General features: G+C 41.0%; 1 protein-coding gene across 1 annotated transcript in view; it reads left to right on the top strand.

The window, feature by feature from the left end:
* The window catches only part of LOC117265409 (plectin), a 199,793-nt gene that overhangs the window by 118,471 nt on the left and 62,454 nt on the right, over positions 1-18,868 (top strand). Inside the window, exons 3-11 of the mRNA XM_078171229.1 lie at positions 5,594-5,655; positions 9,369-9,458; positions 10,944-11,021; positions 11,149-11,241; positions 13,019-13,185; positions 16,483-16,598; positions 16,756-16,859; positions 17,603-17,722; positions 18,742-18,837. Of these exons, the coding sequence (XP_078027355.1) occupies positions 5,594-5,655; positions 9,369-9,458; positions 10,944-11,021; positions 11,149-11,241; positions 13,019-13,185; positions 16,483-16,598; positions 16,756-16,859; positions 17,603-17,722; positions 18,742-18,837 (926 nt within the window). The remainder of the gene's footprint in view (positions 1-5,593; positions 5,656-9,368; positions 9,459-10,943; positions 11,022-11,148; positions 11,242-13,018; positions 13,186-16,482; positions 16,599-16,755; positions 16,860-17,602; positions 17,723-18,741; positions 18,838-18,868) is intronic.

The following is an 18,868-nucleotide window of genomic DNA, read 5'->3' as shown; positions in this document are numbered from 1 at the left end:
TAATGCAAGATGACTGTGGTAAGAGAAAACCCAACTTCCCTGTCACTTTCATCCCAAAAAAATGATCGAACCTCAACCTTGTCATTCAGAAAGAAAATCCTTTCTCCACTTATTTTCACCGAGCTCCCTCCGCTCGTATAAAAAGCCCAAAGTGTTCCATCTGGTTTTGATGAAGCCAGATGAGGGAGCAGTGTAATAAGCATGTTGAGACCTTAATGATATGTCTTCCTTTTTTTTTTTGATGGAAAGATCTCATGACTAAGATGTTCCACACTTTCTGCATCCTTGCCTGTTCCCACTTGGGTCTCCTGTTAGTGTTTCCCATGGGGTTTAGAAATCCAGCTCTAGTAGGTGTTGGTACATGTTCCACTGCCAGAACGTCACAGAGTTTTCAGTTACAGTCTTCTGTTGTCTCTGCATCTCAGATTACCTGGAAAACCATTAGCATTCAGTTTGATTTAATTACATTCAATTATATGCAATGATATTCTGTTTTGTTCTGTTCTACACTGTAAATCGTCCGTGAAAGACTTTTATAGAAAATCTTGATAGACCTTTTATGGTTCTCATTCATTAAATCCTGGTATGTTACAACTATTTGAATCAAATTACTGCATGTGTAGTTTCTGACTGTATCAAAGCTTTTCAATTTTTTTACAATAAATTCTGTATTCAGTGTGATTCCTCTCCTTTTCCTGAGTTAATTGCCTACCCACATACCACTCCTTAATTCCTTAGCCTGCCTAGACATTGTATGGAACTACAAAGGTGTGTCTCCGAAATTTGCTAACGTGGCGCGAAATGAGTCAACACTCTCGCACACCCACATGGACACACTTACACTGACACATTAAGTGCCTTCATGTTCATACAGGTTTGTGTTTAATACCCAGCATTCTGGAAGAAAAAGTGGTTTTAGATTCCTGATAAAGTGATGTCAGTCAGGGTGGGGGAATGGGATATATAACCTTACCTTAGGGATAAAGGGGCAGGATTTAGCAGAGGTAGGACACGCCCTGCCCTCCAGTTTATCTGTCAGCATGTACATAGCCGACCATTATGGAGGGACTTTGTGTAAATAAGACCCAGACGTTTTTTGATAAGCTCAGAAACTGTGTGCTGGAGTGAAGGTTTAAAGCAAGACTATGTAAGCTTTTTAAAGCACAGATATGTAGCTCTTGGTGTGGTATGACCAGTAGCGTGTGGTGGCTAACGCTAGCTAAGCAAACTTTAATATGTCACTTTGTGTAATCTGACATTACTGAATCACTGTACTGACTCTATGACTCCTTTTTACACTACTGATTGAAGCACTTATCATTATCCAGTGATTGGAACTTGTTGCCACAGGTGAGCAAAAGGTACATGAGGTTGCATAAACAGAAATATGATAGATGAATGGCCAAAAATTCCTGCTGTCATTTAGATTTATTGACAGATTGATCCACTGTTTTTTGTCTCTCTTTCTGCAGATTTTTTTTTTTTTTTTTTTTTTGTAGCCAGGGTGTAATCCTGGAAATATGCTTAGAATTTTCTATCAGGGAAACCCAGAGTAATAATATTAAATAGTGTTCAAGTAATGTCTGTTTTATTGCATTTGGTGTTCTGCCTGTACCTCTGTGGAAAAAAAAAGTGTGGATAACAGGAAGTGATGCATTTGATGTTCCCTAATTTGTTAGAATTAGAGACCACAGAGCAGGAAATGTGTAGATAGGCTTAGAAACAACGGTGACTGTGACTGAAAAGCTGAAAAAAGCCAGCTAAGGTGACTAAAACTAACTGGACATATACTTGAATAAAGAACTGATTAATGCATTGCAACACTGACCTAAAAACAGATATAGGCAGATGCCAAAATAAATAAGGGTATTTTTAACACAGTCATGATGCTTTGATGCGTGTGTTGATTTCTTACAACAGTTAGTCGTTAAACACAGCATGCTCAAACACTGTTATAAGCTGCTATCTTTTCAGTAAATCAGAGATGTTCAGGGTGTGGTTAGTCATCACTGTCTGGAATCCATAGCAGCCCTTCCCAAAACTGTTACACCCCCCATCTCTTCTCTTTTTTTGGTCACAATGAGTAACCTCGAATGTGAGAATGTTTGAGGAATGCTGTGAATAAGTAATGATTAACCATGAGGATGTGTGTTTGTGTTTGTTTGTATGTAAGTGTGTGACTGAGAAGCTTTTTACCTTTTTAGGCTCTTGTTGGATATCTATGTTACTTTTAGGTATATTGTTCATTAAAGTTTTATTCAGTGCAATCTGAAGTATAAAAATAATCAGCACAGTCTTTTTATGATTTTTTACGATGCCCAGTGACTTAGCTTGTGTGTGCATTTTCTTGCGCAAACGATTAAGTGATAGTACATGCAGGTTACCACACCTCGTCCTTCCCCGGCTTGGTGAAGCAAAGCAAAGAGGAAGGGGTGTGTTCAGGGCCCTGCCCACCATGTCCTCTACACACTAGCGCCACTAAATACACACTCGCTCATCACACACAAGGACAGGCCCAGACTTCATAGCCCACAGGCACCATTTGCTATGAAAGGAATAGAGTGAGCGGGAGGAAAAGAAAAAGAGAGAGAAGAGGAAAAAAAACATAAGGAGGAAAAAGAAGGGCAGAGTCGAAACCCAATGAGGGAGTGAGGAGGTTGAGAGGCGAGAAGGGGAGAGAAATCATAGGTTTGTGAAGTGCTGAGTGGATTGTGGCCACAGGACTGCATACTCTGGGACCAATCGCTGGCCAGAGGGACAGATAGGAGCGAGAAAAGAAGAAGTTGCAATCGGGGGGGAAACCCGCCAAGGATACTTTATCATTAGGACTATTATCCCGGGTGCTGACAAACCGTGATAATGAACTCCCAGTCGCAGAGGTACAGGAATTTCTCCTCTGACAGCATGGGCAGAGAGAGGATGCCCTCAGACGAAGGCTATTACCAAGGGATGCTGAAAGCTATGGACGGGAGGAAAGGTACCAGTATGGTGGCAGAAGTGGAAAATAACTTAATTGCAAGCCTTGATCTTGATCTATTTGTTGCCATATGTGTGAGACGCCGCTGGGCAAGAATTAAGTGTTTTTCCATGAAGGGGTGAAAAAAGAGTTTAATGTAACTTCATCATTGGGTAATGTTCAGGTTGTAGACTTCTCTGTCTGTAACATCTGAAAGAGGTCTGTGTGGTGAGGCTTCATTGGTTAGCTTGTTGTATAATGCATGATTTTGTACATCAGTAGGCTCGTGTCAGATTCCAAAGGTGGTGGTATCCATGGTTTTGCCACAGGCATCTTTGAATGAAGTTAAATAATCTGCATTAATTCCAGATTACATGTCAAATGACAGACATGCAGTTATTCTGATTGGACTGTACTGTCCAGCGTCTCTCCACACTGTAACTTAAAGGAGGATACTCCCCTTTTCTAATGCATCAGCAGCTTCCTCACTTCGTATTGGTCAGCAAAGCCCATTCACAATATTGTTGTGTGGCATGCTTGTGTTTTGGGGTGAGTCACTGTAGCTACAGTCTGTTTGCATTCAGTTGTGCTGTAGCATGGATGAATATGTTTTCTTCCCTTTTTCAAGTTAGATTTGTTCCTCTTTTTTCCCCTGAAACTCTCCAGACGTATTTTTTACAGGTCAAAATTGAAATATTACACAAACTGATTATTCAATAAATAAAATAAAAAATAAAATTTTATTATGCAGTGGTATACAGGGGTGGACATTATCAAAACACTTTGAATCGACCAGTGTGATTGTGTGTTTGGGTGTCTCTTGTTCCTCATGCAGCATTAGTATCAGCCTCAAGAACCATTGACCAGTGGTGGACAAAGCATTGAAGTTTTTAACTTAAGTGGAAGTAGCAGTTAAACAACAGTACTATCCCCTACATGTACCTAAAGTACTCATCATGCAGGGATGATTAACCCTAGGGTATTGTTATTAATTACATTATTGCAGTAGCGATGCATTGATGTGTAAGTATCTGGTTAAAGTGGAGCAAATTTTGATGAAACTGTTGGATCTCTTGGATCGATTTCATCTATATCATCAAGTTAATTATATGTTGCATTTAAAATGTTAATCTGCAAAGTAACTAGAAATAATAGCTGTCAAATCATGGATAAAAAAAAGTACCTTTCCCTCTGAAATGTAATTAAATAGAAGTATAAATCAGCCTAAAATTAAAATAAAGTACCTTAAAGTTATACTCTAGAGCAGGACTTAAGTACATGTACTTTGCTACAGTACAGTGTTTTGGTTGTAAACTCACCCAACACCCCACTAAAAACCTGTTTGTGTCTCGTGACATTTGATACTTAAAGTTCTCTCAATCCCTATCCACCCACATGCACTTCACTTATAAAGAGCAGTGACTCCGCAAAGAGTTGCAGCGGTTGAAACAGGATTAGGTAACGTGGTGTGACCAGAATTCAGAGACCCAACAGGTTAAGGTGCAACTCCTTTGGGAAGCTGCTTTAATCATGAATGTGTGTGTCACCAATCATCACGTTTCCACTTTAGGTGACTTTTGCCTCCTTGACAGGAAGTAGAGCTGTGGAGGTCACATAGGAAAGCCCAGGCCCCCATTGGTTTAATGATAAATGAGGAGGTTAAAGGTCTGTGTCGTGTATGTAAGGTTACCATGGAAACACAGTTCCATAACACATTTGCAGGAGTTGTTGAGAAAGCAAGTGTAGCCTCTAGGCGCCTATTTTGTCTAATGCTGAATCACAGCCCCTTGCTTTTCATTGCTGGGTGTGGTAGCATATGGCAGAGAGTTAGATCACTTCCTTTAAACTGATAACACAAGATATTGTGTTGGGGTCCATAGTTCATTCTGGCGTGATGAGGATGGGTTATTTCCTGTGTGAGTAAAGGTCCGTAAAAAGACATGAAGTGACATTGAGAAAAGAGATTCCCAAATCTGTCTGATTGGTGCCAAAGTGCCACTGTCACTGTGGGAAATGAAGACTGTTCAGTAAACCACAACCTTTAGATCAGGAGGGTTCAGATGGCCGAAAACACACCAATGCATCCGCTGTGTTCATGATAAAAGTTGCAGTGCCACACCTTGTGGTTTTACCTGGACTCCAATAGGAACGTGGGTGTTCTTAGTTTTGTTGTCTTAGCAGGTGTGTTCCTTGCCAAGATCTTGTTGTTTCTTGTTGGAAAATTGCACTCTTCAATAGTTTTGCCATGTCTTGTAGTAACCATGCAGCGTGTCTTCTCATACCACGTTTGGCCTTTACAATGGAATCCTTTCAGGAATGTTTCTGTCCAAGAGCCTGCCCGGTCAGTGTTGTCATAGAGACAGACGTGACCTTGCAAATACAATGTTTCCGAGACAATAGGGGCGTATCTGCCGACAGTGAATGTTCTCTGATGCGGTCTGACTCAGATGCAGGCATGCACAGTCAGGCAATTTTTCAGCCAGTGATGAATCTGTTTGTCCTACAGAAATCAAACATGTATGGTATCTTGGGGATTTCCTCGTTTCCTTTCTTGCTTCTAACTGCTATACACCCATCATTTCTATTTTTTCTTTGTTTTACTTGTCTGATGTTTAACTGTGGTTTCTTTCTTTGCAGATGAACGAGATAGAGTACAGAAAAAGACCTTCACAAAATGGGTGAACAAGCACTTGATGAAGGTAAAGACATTCACTCATTGCTCTTGTTTCTTAAGGCACATTATTGCTCACATTCCTGCTCGCACATGCCCACAATTTCATGTTCCATATTCACTTTCACACGAACATGTTACGCTCGTGCAAAATAAGCGGAAGTCTACCAAAAAGTGTCCGCAAATGTCACTTTCTCTGAACCTCATGGACATGTGGTTGAATGCATTCTTACATAACAACCACAGTGGATATCAAAGGGTACAACTCCCTGCTTGTGGTCCAGGTCTGAATAATACAAGTGGCAAACAGCAGATGTTCTCTCAGTGAATCATCGTACTGATTCGCCTTCAGCCACATGATGCTATGCTGAGTGTTTGATAATTGTTGCAACCTTTTGGTACAGGTTCCAGATTAAGATTGAAACCCATGTACTGCAATTACAGATGCAAGTAGTTGGACAGAATTAAGATAGGAGAGTTTATGAGATGACGTCAGTTTAAATATTAGAGGACCTGATAACCTCTAACAACAAAATTGTTTTGACCGCAGAGTCTCATCAGATTCCCAGAATGCAATCTTATGTTATGGGTTACTTTGAATGAAAGGCCATCATTGTCTCAATGCAATCCATCCCTCACCTGTGCTTTAGAAGCAACCCTGTGGAAATTACAATATGTCCGACACCTCACCCCGACTCACATCACACACACTACCTAGTCCATTATTGTCTGACACTGACGGGGAGGCTTACCAGAAGTCTAGTCTGTCATCAGCTGAGAGATTGTTTACACCATCCATCAGCTCTCGTCCACTCTCGCCTACCTCACTCTCTATTTTCAAACTGCGACCTGAAAGCCCTCCAATGCATCACACAGTCAGGGAGGTAAACAGGTCAGAATGGGGGTAAAGTCAAACAGGCCATACTCTTGACTCTGGAGTTGCTCATTAGGATTGAAAAATTAGCACCCGTAACACAATACTACCCCTCCCACAGAGCAGTAAAATATCCCCGCTCGTGCCACTTTTCTTCCAGGAAACTCCCATTGGCAGCAATGCATTTACAGCCTTATGACATTAAGTGCTTCCACATTATTTGTATATTCGCTCCTCAGACACAGGGCCATTCATTTTTTTTAAACGGAAGAGGGAAAAAATAAGCACAAAGAGAGTGTTTTCCTTTCCATGAATGTGAACAAATTCTGCTACCACAGCATGGGAACACACTGCAGTTTGTCTTAAGTGTTCAATGTGAATTTTGGAGGGTGAGTCACAGACATCTGGACTCGCTTAGCTCCTTCTGAAAAGGCAAATTCTGGTCTCGGCCCAGAGCCCATGGTGGTTAAGGCCAACGGTAGCACATGTGCTGCGCAGACTCCAGGGTCTGCGTTCATGCCCGGCCCTACACTGACAGGCATGCACTGATGCGTGTGAAGTTGCATAAGTATTAACATCGATGTGGCTGTTGTCAAAACATTGTTTAAGAATAAGCTGTATAACATAAACATGAGTGATTTTCTCAAAAGTTTAAAGATTTGCACATCGATATTCATATTAAAATGTAAATGTAAAACAGACTAAGAAAAGCATCTAATAATACAGTCACCTTATAGAAATGCCGGTGAAGAAAAGGGCATGTTTGGTTAGGAAAGTGTTAACTCTGTGGCTGAATGTGCAAGACTGCTCCTCTAAGGTTAAACTGATGTTAAACTGATTTAATGGCTTAATGGTTGGCTTGATGAGAGCAGACTACAGCTCGGGTGCAGCAATGAAAAGCTGCAAAGGGCCACTGAGTGGTTTCCCCTGCTCAATAAATCTTTTTATACTATGGAACGTCGTGCCAGCTGCAGAACAAAAACCTGTCCCCAGCACAATCTTACAAACTACGTTTCATTGGATTTAAAAACTACAGTTGTGCGTAATGAAAGGATCACCTTGAGGTTTTGAAGGAATTGCACAAGATGATGTAAACGTTACATAAAACTCGAAGCATGTTAAGTGTTTTGTTTCCAGACAGTCGTGTGGAGAGCCGGGATGAGGGGCTGTCAGCCATGTGTGCTAATGATATTTACCTTGAGAAGTTTACAGAGCAGCTCTTTTTGACTATGAGAGGGCAATTTGTAGCATGACACTTACCTCTCAGCTGCAACAGTGTGGCGAATCACACGGAGCAGAGTCTCAAGTAATGGAGGGGTGGTGATAGATGGCTCTTGAGCACACACTGAGGACACACACTGCAAGACAATCACAAAATTAAAAATGTAATCAAAGGAAATTAACATTTATGTTTGATTAAGATGTTTCAAGTTTTATTTAAATGCGTGTAACTCAATATACAGATATTTCTATTAGAGTACACTCTGTAAGGTGATCAAACCACACAACATACCATCTCGAGGATGTTTTAAATGTGTAGACAGTGAACCCTAGTGGCCGCAGTGTTGGTTACCTTTTCTCAGATCCACTCATCTTTGCCCAGCCAGAAGGGAGGAGCATATCTAAGGTTTGGAGAACTGTGTTGAAATTCTTGCCAACATAAATGAGCCACTGTTGTAACTTGCAAGGGAAATGTACTTTCATTCCATTTGAGGGCCGAGGCCTCCTTCACCCACATGACCGAACACTCTCAGATGACACATGCACTAACTGGATTTTGTCATAGAACAAAAACTGTTTAATTATTTTGTGCTTCATCTTTTCTGTCTCACACCCCATCGTGTTAATCATCTAATTCTCCATTTAACCCAAATCATTGTTCTTCATTTCATCGTCATTCATTTCTGCTCTTCTCCCCTACTGTCCTTGTTGTTTCCACTCTTACTGTTTCTCCATTACTCATCCATCTGTTCTCATCTTTCACCCGTCCTCACCCAGCATCGGAGGCCAGAGGTAGGTACTGGCATGTCCAAGCAGGACTGCCATAAATGTGTGGTCATGGGGACTCTGCATGGAGAAAACTCCCTCACTTCTTTTTTTTTCCAACTTCCTCCTCCTATTTAATCTTGTGTTTTTTGATATCAACACAACATCCCTCCTCACTGTCTGGTTGCAAGTCCACCACACCCCAATTTTATTAATATGAAGTTTCTTGGGTTTTGTGTGTTTCAGTTGGTTTCATGGTCACCAGCACACCTTTTTTTTTACCTCACTCATCGGGTTTTTATTTGGTCCCATCTATCACTTTTCAGGGATGACAGCTGACATTTGGCATTTGGAGTAGGAGTCAGGCTTGGCTGCTCACGGCTATGCATTCCTGACCTGTGTAGAATTGTACAAGTAAAAAGAATGCTCTGAGCACTGTAGAAAACTTATAGAAGATAAAATGGCTGTAAAGCACTTTAAAGCACTTTCCATTACAGCTAAGTAGTGTTAAAAGTTGGGTAACCTTAAAGTTGGTTTTTGTCATCATATTTGACACTTCATTAGCCTCATTAGCCTTAGCACCTCACAAAAACCGCACCACATGTTGGCATTCATTTTAGTAGAGTACCTCTGAGACCTTTCTTCACATTGTAGCCATCAGCAACAGCTTTTTAAAATAACTAGTTTGGTGATTGAATGGAAGACAATCTAAATTTAATTAAATACGAAGTCCTGATTTTGTGCTCTGCATCAGTACTGAAACAAATGTGCCAGCTGTTACTCCTGTATACTGTATAATATGGGCTGTTTGTGTAAATCATGGTACTGCCACCTTGACATTTATTCCCCTCATGACATGCACTTTCCCTTTGTCCTGGCAGGCGCAGCGTCACGTGACAGACCTGTATGAAGATCTTCGAGATGGACATAACCTGATCTCGCTGTTGGAGGTTCTCTCTGGAGAAACGCTGGTGAGTATTGACATGATGTCTGCTTTTGACCTTGCCTAGGTGAACATATACGCCCAAGCTGTGCATCCTTTACCCCAACTAAACTCCAAACCAAAGCCGAACTCAGACTAATTACATGAGGAAGGAGTACTTATCTTGAGTCAACCTGGAATATCAACCCTGTGGCAACAAGTTGTAACCAACCTCAGCCAAGCTGTCAGTCAGAGGGCTTAACCTGAGTTGAACTTTGCTAAACAAAGACTTATTTACTGACTCTGGCAGCTCTCGAGTCTATGATCCCTGCCCTTTTTTCGTGGATTTTTTTTTTTTCATCAAGACGTGACTTCACATACAAGTTTCGCTCTTTACTCTTTGTTTTAAACTAAAACCTTAAGGCTTACACACCAGAGTCATTTCAAAGCCAGCGGCTGGGGACTTTGTTTTACACCCTGGGGTTCCAATCTGTACAGAAGCTTCTCTGCTGCTGTAGTCCATCGCTCCCTCCACCAGCTCCAGCTCTGCTCATCTTCTAAACGCCTCCATAGCCTTGACACATTAATTCCATTTTGGCCTGTGTGTGTGAACTATATTCCTATCTGATGTACTTCTTCTCTACTTCTCCTCTTCCTCGTACCCCTTCTCCCCTGGTTTGCCTTCCTATAACCTTCCTCTGTGTGTGCTCGTCTTTGCCGTCTGGCCTTCGCCTCCTCTCTTTGCACTGCTCTTGCTGGGGCTAGCCAAGGGAGAGAGACGTGGCCAGGAGCTCTCGGTTGGTGAGTGGGTCGTTAACTTACAGTAGACATCCTATTTTTATTATAGTTATCATTATTATTCATCCCCGCTTTTCCAGTAATTTGGCTGTGCATGGTTTCCAGACTTCCATTGCGATTCAAGGGGTTGTGTTGCCTTTTTTCTTTCTCTCATTGACAGGCTTGCTTTAAGCATGTAGCTGCTGGATAAACACACATATTCAATTATCAGTCTGCAACTTGCAGGATCTATTGAATAACTTGGCAGGTTTTGGTGCAAGCAATACTTTGTTTTGCAGTATTTTGATGTGTTTGTATTCATTAAGGTACTTTTTTTTCTTTTGTTCAGCATTACTTTACTTTATATTGTCAATTTTTTTTGATTAACATTGATCAACATTGTGCAACATGAGCTAACTTTAGTCTGCTATCAGGTGACTTGAATTATACAAAACTGTGCCTGAGCCAATGCTAATTCCCTGAGGTAATATGTATTCTAAAGGGTTTATTATTTCCAATCTTTTCTCTTTGGAAAAAACTGAGCCAAAAGAAAAATATCAAAGATTCATCAGTTATTATTACCATTTTTCTTTCATCATTCCATCTGATTTTCAGTTTTCCTTCCCATTAATTTCTCTGTTTTGGTTGAATGCCTTCCGTTCTACTTCACCATGATTATACCAAAAGCATTGTCTCTGACAGTTTATTGTCCATCATGTAAATAAATACATCTTTATCTCTGTTCTCTCCTCCTCAGCCCAGAGAGAAAGGTCGCATGCGATTCCACAAACTGCAGAATGTACAGATAGCACTGGACTTCCTCAGACACCGGCAGGTATGACATGTAAAATGATACCTTGAAACTTGACCAAATTATGTCAATGCCTTGTCCCAAGACACCTCATTGTGTTTTCATGAGATGCTTTAATTGTTAATATAATATGACTGTTTTGTTTTCTCAGGTCAAGCTGGTTAACATCAGAAACGATGACATAGCAGATGGGAACCCCAAGCTGACCCTGGGGTTAATATGGACCATCATCCTCCACTTCCAGGTCTCCTCTTCTGTCAGTGTCATGTTTCATTTATATTACCGCTCTACACCTATCTCTCTGGGATCTGCACCTGTCAGCTGCTGTTTCTTCCCTGGAGCCAATCTGAGTGGACTCTACTCTTCAAAATTCCTCTCAAATAATTTATTTTCTTATCAAAATAGGAGACATTCTGTAGCATACTTACACTGCAGTCACGTGTTCATGAATTCATGAACAGTATAAAGAAATTAAACACCATCAGGGTGTGTAGGTGTGAGTCACTCTCTCCCTGACTCCCAAGGGGAGGGTGTGTCAGGTCGAGTGTACAAACTGTTGATGTTGACACTCCCAGCCACATCCCATACACCCTGGCCTCTTCCTGCTTTTCCTGTGTATGCCAAGAGCTGCCAGGCAGAAATCCCCCGGCATCTGCCTCAAAGGCTGGGCCACACCTTCTAATATCAGATGATTTAGGTTCGGGTTGCAGAAAGCAGAAGCTTATGAGAAGTAATGGAGACATTGGTGTTGAAAGTGGTGATCTGGTGAAGGTGCCATTGTGCCCTGTAGATACACACAATGTTCCCAGAGTCTTTATGGTTTTTAAGAATAGAGAGGAAAATAGTTGGGCTGTGGTTGCTGGTGAGTCATAGATATCAAAGGGAGAGAGGAAAATTCCCCTTGTATCACGTAATGTGGTGTAAAATCTCACAATGTCATTATCCTGAATTAGTTTAACTCACAGAGAGGAGGAGATTTTGATCTGAGATTAGATAGTTACTGTGGGGCCCACATCATCAAAACAGCCAGGTGGATGGTAGACAACCGTGTATACAGTCTGTATGCATTTTATTGAAGCAGGGGAGTGACTTGTCTTCATTTGTTTCCAGTTAATGATTTTTTAAAGATTATCCCTCATTTAAAAATATTTGCAGATTTGCAGGGTAGACACAATACACATTAGTTTACAACACACACACACACACACACACACACAATGGAAAAACCCAGTGCATATGACTCATACCCCCAAATTTCCCATATGTAAAGTTATCTGGATGCCGCCGCAGCAGCAGTGTTTCCCCAGACTAGCCCAGACAGAAATCCTGCTGTATCCTGTGAGCCAAGTGAAAAGCAGTAACACTTTAATCTACTGAACTTTTAATGTAACATGCTTATCGACAACTAGGGAAGACATTAAAGGACCAGTGTGCATGATTCGGGGACAGAAATTCACAGAAATGGAATGTAGTATATAATTATAACTCCATCAGTGTGTACCACCTTAAACTAAGAGTTGTTTTTGTTACCTTAGAATGAACCCTTCATATTGACATAGGGAGCGGGTCCTCCCCCACTGAGTCTGCCATGTTGCATGTTGTTTCTATGGTAGCCCAGAGTGGACAAGCTGAACACTGTCTCTAGATAGGACCTTTTGCATTTTTGAGTTGGCTTGAATTTACACCATGCCACCATAGAATATCCTGCCTGCTTGAAAATAAGAAAGAAGTAAGTGGAGGGCCATCAAGTTGGCTGCAATGTGTATCCTCACCACTAGATGCCACTAAATCCTGTGCACTGGTCCTTTAAGTCAAGGAACAATAAAGGGGTTAATTGGTCTCAGACTTATGATGATATTAACATTTTATTTTAAAATGAACCATGGTGTCTGGTGTCTTTTTAAATTATGTCTTTTGGTTTCCACTAATGACTAACTTCCTCCACATTTTCTCAACGTGGATTATTAACATCCACTGCACATCATCCTCCTTCCTAATTCTGTATCTGTATGTTGTCTTAGATCTCAGATATTCAGATCAACGGGCAGTCAGAGGACATGACAGCCAAGGAGAAGCTGCTGCTCTGGTCCCAGAGGATGACGGACGGCTACCAGAACATCCGCTGTGATAACTTCACCACCAGTTGGAGGGACGGCAAGCTCTTCAACGCCGTCATTCACAAACACTAGTGAGTGGTCATTTATTGCTGATGAATTGTGTGATTGTAAAATGATAACTGCAATAGTATGCTAATCGTTGCATTTTTTGTTTTTTTCATTTGTACATTAAAACCAAGACAGTAGTACTATATCTGCTCAACATTTATAGTTAACCGTTAAATATAAATGATTGTTAAAAAAAAAAAAGCAGGGCTTTTTATTTGCTTAAATACAACCAGAAATGCTCGGGCTTGTCATGACTCTTCACCATCCATGAATTTTATTTGAATATGGAGTACACTGGTGTATGAGTGGGACCATGGCATGCTTTCCAAAGTCAAAATACACTCTTTAATGCCAGTTTAAACCTGCTCTGTAATTAAATACGACTGAGTGTTGATAAGATATGTCTCTTCTAGTCTAAATAATTTAAGACACCATAACCATGGCGTGACTTTTTTATGTGTATTATATTTGATTTATTTTAATGGAAAGGCAGTGTGGCATAGATTTATTAATGTGAAGCCTCCATATAGTTGCACTGATAGTGCACAAACTGATTATGCACTGTTGTCTGTTCAGTCAGGTTTTAAAATCTGATGTTTTTGCTTTACGCTACCCCCCAAAAATCTTTTATTTAACCTATTTTCTTCTTGCTGCACCAGACATTAGCTCTGCTTTATTAAAATCTGTATTAATACCTCTCCATGAACATGTCAGGCCTTCAGGCGAGGAATACCACTGGCAGGCGTTGGCCATGAGTAACACAGTACCACATTAAGATGATAATTCATCTATTAAACATGATTAGCTTATTAGATTGTTGGGAACCTAGTATTAAAAGTGAAATCTTAACTGTTCTGTTGTTGAACACTAAATATGCTAATTCCCCTAAAGTTGTTGTGTGTCTTTATAGTAGAATTAGTGGTTAAGAATGGCTTTGTGTGGAGACATCCTGGGAAATGAATGTGCATTTATTTCTCAGGACAGTTTGTCAGTACAATTACCCGTCTGTTGGTTTCTTTATAGGTGTTTTCATAAAGGGATTCGTGCAGAGGAGTCCAGAGAGCAGAGTGGTATTAGATGAGAGAAAGTTAAATGCTGAGCATGATGTAGATCTGAAGAGCCATTATTTTTTGAAAGAAAGAGATGCCTGCAGGGGCAAGTTTCCTTGAAGTTGAGCGTGTATCTGAAATTTTTTTTCTTTCTCTCTGTCTCTTTTGGAGATACCTGAGGCTGGATTAGTGTTTGCTTTCATAATGGTCAGGGGTGTGGTGTGTGGGCGTAACTGTAACACTCTCTGGCTGCTGCATGAAAACTGTGGCGTTACTCCGTGCCTAGGCATAGTTGAGGGCATCTGCTGGAGAATATGGGTTCATCCAGGGAATTCCAGATTGTCGAAGGTTAATGTTGGTGTGTAAAGGTTTAAAAAATGAATTTACAAAGATTCGGTCGAGTTGAGGTTTTATGTAGCAAAGCTTGATGAAGGAGCAGTGACTTGGCTGTACCGCTAGGAGGCTTTTTCAACTAAACAGCCCTGCAGGAGGATTAAGGGGCTCTTCACGTGATGATGGACACCTGAGAGAATGCAAAGGATGGATTTACATGCAACCATCAAAAGATTTCTTAGCATGAAGCTGTAAGGTAACCTTTCACGTGCCACTGGATAAGGACCATCAGGCAGTGTTGAAGATGCTTAGTGTAAGGAATAAGGCTAAGAAGAAGAAGAAGGGAAGCCTCGGCTTCATTAGTGGCGTGTCAGGATCCAACGGCGATTTGGACAACCGGGTGGTGATGCTGTGCGAGGATATCCCATCAGAGGGATCCTCCTGGGACTCAGGGAGGGGCTCCAACAGCTCGGGGGCCCGCTCCAGCAGTGAGGAACTAGGCCACGGATGGAGGTCCTGTAGCTTTCATGGAAGAGAGGGACAGAGCGTGAGCAGCTCCTCTCGGCCAACAAAGCAGTACTCTGTTCGAGAAATTCGCCACGTGGAGGCTTCTCCTGTTTATGGACAGAATGGGGGGCGCTCTGTGCGCATCAGAGAACCGTATGAATCTGCTCCTCCTGTTACTTTGTACACATTTTGTATTTGCTTGTTGCTTATTACTGATTGTTTGGTAGTGCATTTAACTTCACAGTTTATGACACTATGATTTATAGTTCTGTTATAGTTAAGTATGCAGGCATGACAGATGAGATTATGTGATGCACTCAATCATGAAGAAGACGTGAACTTACCTTAAAATGTGTCAGCGTTGATTACGTTTAGCTGCTCTATAAATTACATTCCACCAGTAGATACTCTGACATCTGCCAGAGAAAGTCAAACACCCAGGGGACACAAAAGGCAGGTGCTGGTACAGGTCTGTCAGAAAGTGGAACAGGTGGGCTTTTTAATAACATGCAGCCATTGGCACAATCACTGCTAACATACTAAGTGAGCAGACCTGTACAGACTGCATTCATTTTGTATATCTGTTAATGTTATGGCATTTAGCCCTCCATTCCATTCCACTTCCCAAGCTTTATTTTTGATCTCTGAGGCTGAGAATACAACGCAACATATGCAGGTAGTAGCCACTGGTGTCACTAAAATTTAAAGTGCAGCTTTATAGCTTTAGATATTGCTCTCAAATGTATAATGGCAGTGTTGTTATGGAAACTCTAAATTACATCATTACACTGCAGATTTTATTCAGTCATGCAACTGAACTCTTATGACATGTTTGACTAGACCACCAAGATTACTACAGCTACATCCGCACTAATGCGTTTTCAGTTTAAAACTCATAACTTCTGCTATGTTTATACCAAGATGCCACGAGACCGGCATTTTGGAACCCCTAAAATAGAGACCTTTGGAAACACTGCTGACCCTGTTTTAGTTTGAACACTCCGGGGTTGCGTTTTAGTCTGGATGTTGTGTCTGGATGTTTTCCGCTGCCTTGACCATCTTATACTTGTGTTACTTTTGGTAACAGTTCCATCTAATCGTGGGTACAAGCAAAAAAATCTCTGGTCTTTCTTTTTGCAATCTCTCCAGTATTTTCTGTAATTAAGCAACCAATTGCAGAGCAGACAATCTGCTTCCTGTTTACATCGGCACGCACATGCCCAGTGTATGTGAATGGTCCTTTGATAGGCATTTTCAGGTGTGTTAGATTTTTTTCTGCAATGGTGCTAAAATACTTTATGTGTATGGAGATCTTTTTGTTTTTAAATGCTGTTTTGAAATGAAAAGATTTAGTGTGGATGAGGCCTGGATAGCTTACCTCTCTTGCATGGACACTGTAGGTAATTAATTACCATGTTTGTGCTCCCCTAGTCCCAGACTCATCGACATGGGCAAAGTGTACAGACAGACCAACCTGGAGAACCTGGAACAGGCCTTCGGTGTGGCAGAGAGAGACCTGGGAGTGACACGCCTACTGGACCCTGAGGGTAAGACTGGCCTAAAGTCGACTGAATCTGAGACACCAGACTAGTTTTTGACAATAGTTTTATTCAGGTGTTTTATGCGGCAGTATCTCTACATATTACTGACTGATGTTATTAATAATGAGACGCCATATAATTTAATATGACCTTATCCTTTCAGATGTTGATGTCCCACACCCTGATGAGAAGTCCATCATCACTTACGTATCATCTCTGTATGATGTCATGCCTCGGGTTGATGTACATGATGGCGTCAGAGCTAACGTAAGGAACTTGTTCCAAACTAGGAGCCTTAATTGAATCATAAACTATAAGCTATAAATAAATGTGCTTCAGGGTAATGCAAACATTTGCTCTAATTTGATCTGACTGAATGCTTGATCAGATTTACTCAAACCTGAATAGCCTCGTGACTCTGTGTATAAACCAGCTTTTGTGAGTGGTGGTTTTTGATGCTTCCAGATGTTCAAAGAGAAAAAGAAGTCTTGTGAAACCAAGTATGGCAGGAAATTAGCAACCTGTGGTGTTTACACTGCATAACAGATAGCTCATAGGGCCCATATGTATTGTCACACATCATGTGTTACCATGCTATACACTAGCATACTGCATACTATACACAGTACTATACAGTACTGTATGGTAGTTCATACAGACATACTTATTATACCAAGGCTATGCTGGGGCATTTAATGTTCTTTAAGTCCTAAGCTTAAACTTAAGTAATCCAAAACACAAGTATAACTGCACAAACTGACTCTGGGAGAACACCCTCTGTCCGTCTGCCACCATTGTCTTCCCTCTCCCACTATGTCCTCCACCTCTGCCCCCTTCACAGCCCCGTCTCCACTGTCCGCCTCCTTGTCCACTCACACAAGACCTGGATTGTTTGGTACCTAATTGAGTTTAGTGCTGTGTGTGAGCGATTGAAACATGTCGACGCAGGAGAAGCAGCGCCGCCTTGTCTGTTGTTGTTAAACTGTCGTTTTCTGCTGCGTCGGCTGCAGGAGCTGGAGCTGCGCTGGCAGGAGTACTACGAACTGGTGACTGTTCTGCTCCAGTGGATCCGCCACCATGTCATGATCTTCGAGGAGAGGAAGTTCCCGAGCAGCTATGAGGAGATAGAGGTGAGGTGATATGCTGATATATGTTGTCTCTCTTTGATATTGGTCTGTTTGCACTAAATGCTCTCCATGAAAAGTTGTATTTATGTTATTAACAAAAACTATTAAAACACAGTGCATAATATAAGTATTATGAAAAAGAGGTTTCCATTGTTGGATCAAAGAACACGCTTGCATTAAGTCTAGCTGTGGGCAGATAGAAGACACTGTATTCACAGACACTGTTGTACTGTAGGTGGGGCAGTGTCTGAGAAAATACAGCCAAAAGGCAGATAATGCTGAACTTAATCCTGAGGAGAATGACTGCTGTGCCACTCCCTGCCTGTGCTGCATAACAAAAGCATAGCGTGACTTTAGTATTTTTCCTCATTCTCTTTGAGGTTAACTTATCATGGGCACAGCACCATCAAAAGTAGCTGTTTGGGTGTGCTTCTCTGAAGCTGTTTAGTCTGGTTAAAGAACAAGTAAAAGTTTCTTGAGTAGTGATACAGGCAGTGAAGCGATTCACCTCATTATATGTTCAGCTCAATTTACACCAGTCAGACATTTATTTTATTTTAATGTCTACTTTAATATTTTATTTTATTTATTTCATTGTCTATTTTAGTATCTTATTTATATCTTCATCTTTATCTCTTTTATTTCCATTCATGCTGTATTTCTATTTCTACTTTGCACGGAGCATTGGAACAAAAACAATTTCCCCCCGGGGATTAATAAAGTATTCTGAATCTGAATCATGGGAATGAACAAACAGTCCTACAGAGGATAGCACCTCACTGTATACAGACAATTAGAGCTGTAGTGTGTGGTGTTACTGTAATGTACTTATCCTATTTAGAAAATTAGGGTTTTAGATTCATTTAACTGATTTAAGTGCATGACACTGTGTCATTTACAAAGAAAAGCCAAGGTTTCATCATATGTTCTGTAGAAGCTGGCAATGACGATGAAAATAAATAAATAAATACATAGAGAGAATTCGCCAGTTTAAACTTTTTTTGTGTTGTTTTTTTCTTCAGCTCCTGTGGCGCCAGTTCTTGAAGTTCAAAGAGACCGAGCTGCCAGTGAAAGAGACCGACAAGAACCGGTCTAAACACATCTACCAGTCCTTTGAGGTAAGCAAACCCTCATTTTCTAGTCTTCTGT

Source organism: Epinephelus lanceolatus, chromosome 10, assembly GCF_041903045.1.
Source record: "Epinephelus lanceolatus isolate andai-2023 chromosome 10, ASM4190304v1, whole genome shotgun sequence".
In the NCBI taxonomy this organism is placed as follows: domain Eukaryota; kingdom Metazoa; phylum Chordata; class Actinopteri; order Perciformes; family Serranidae; genus Epinephelus; species Epinephelus lanceolatus.
This window is presented reverse-complemented; position numbering and strand designations above follow the sequence as displayed.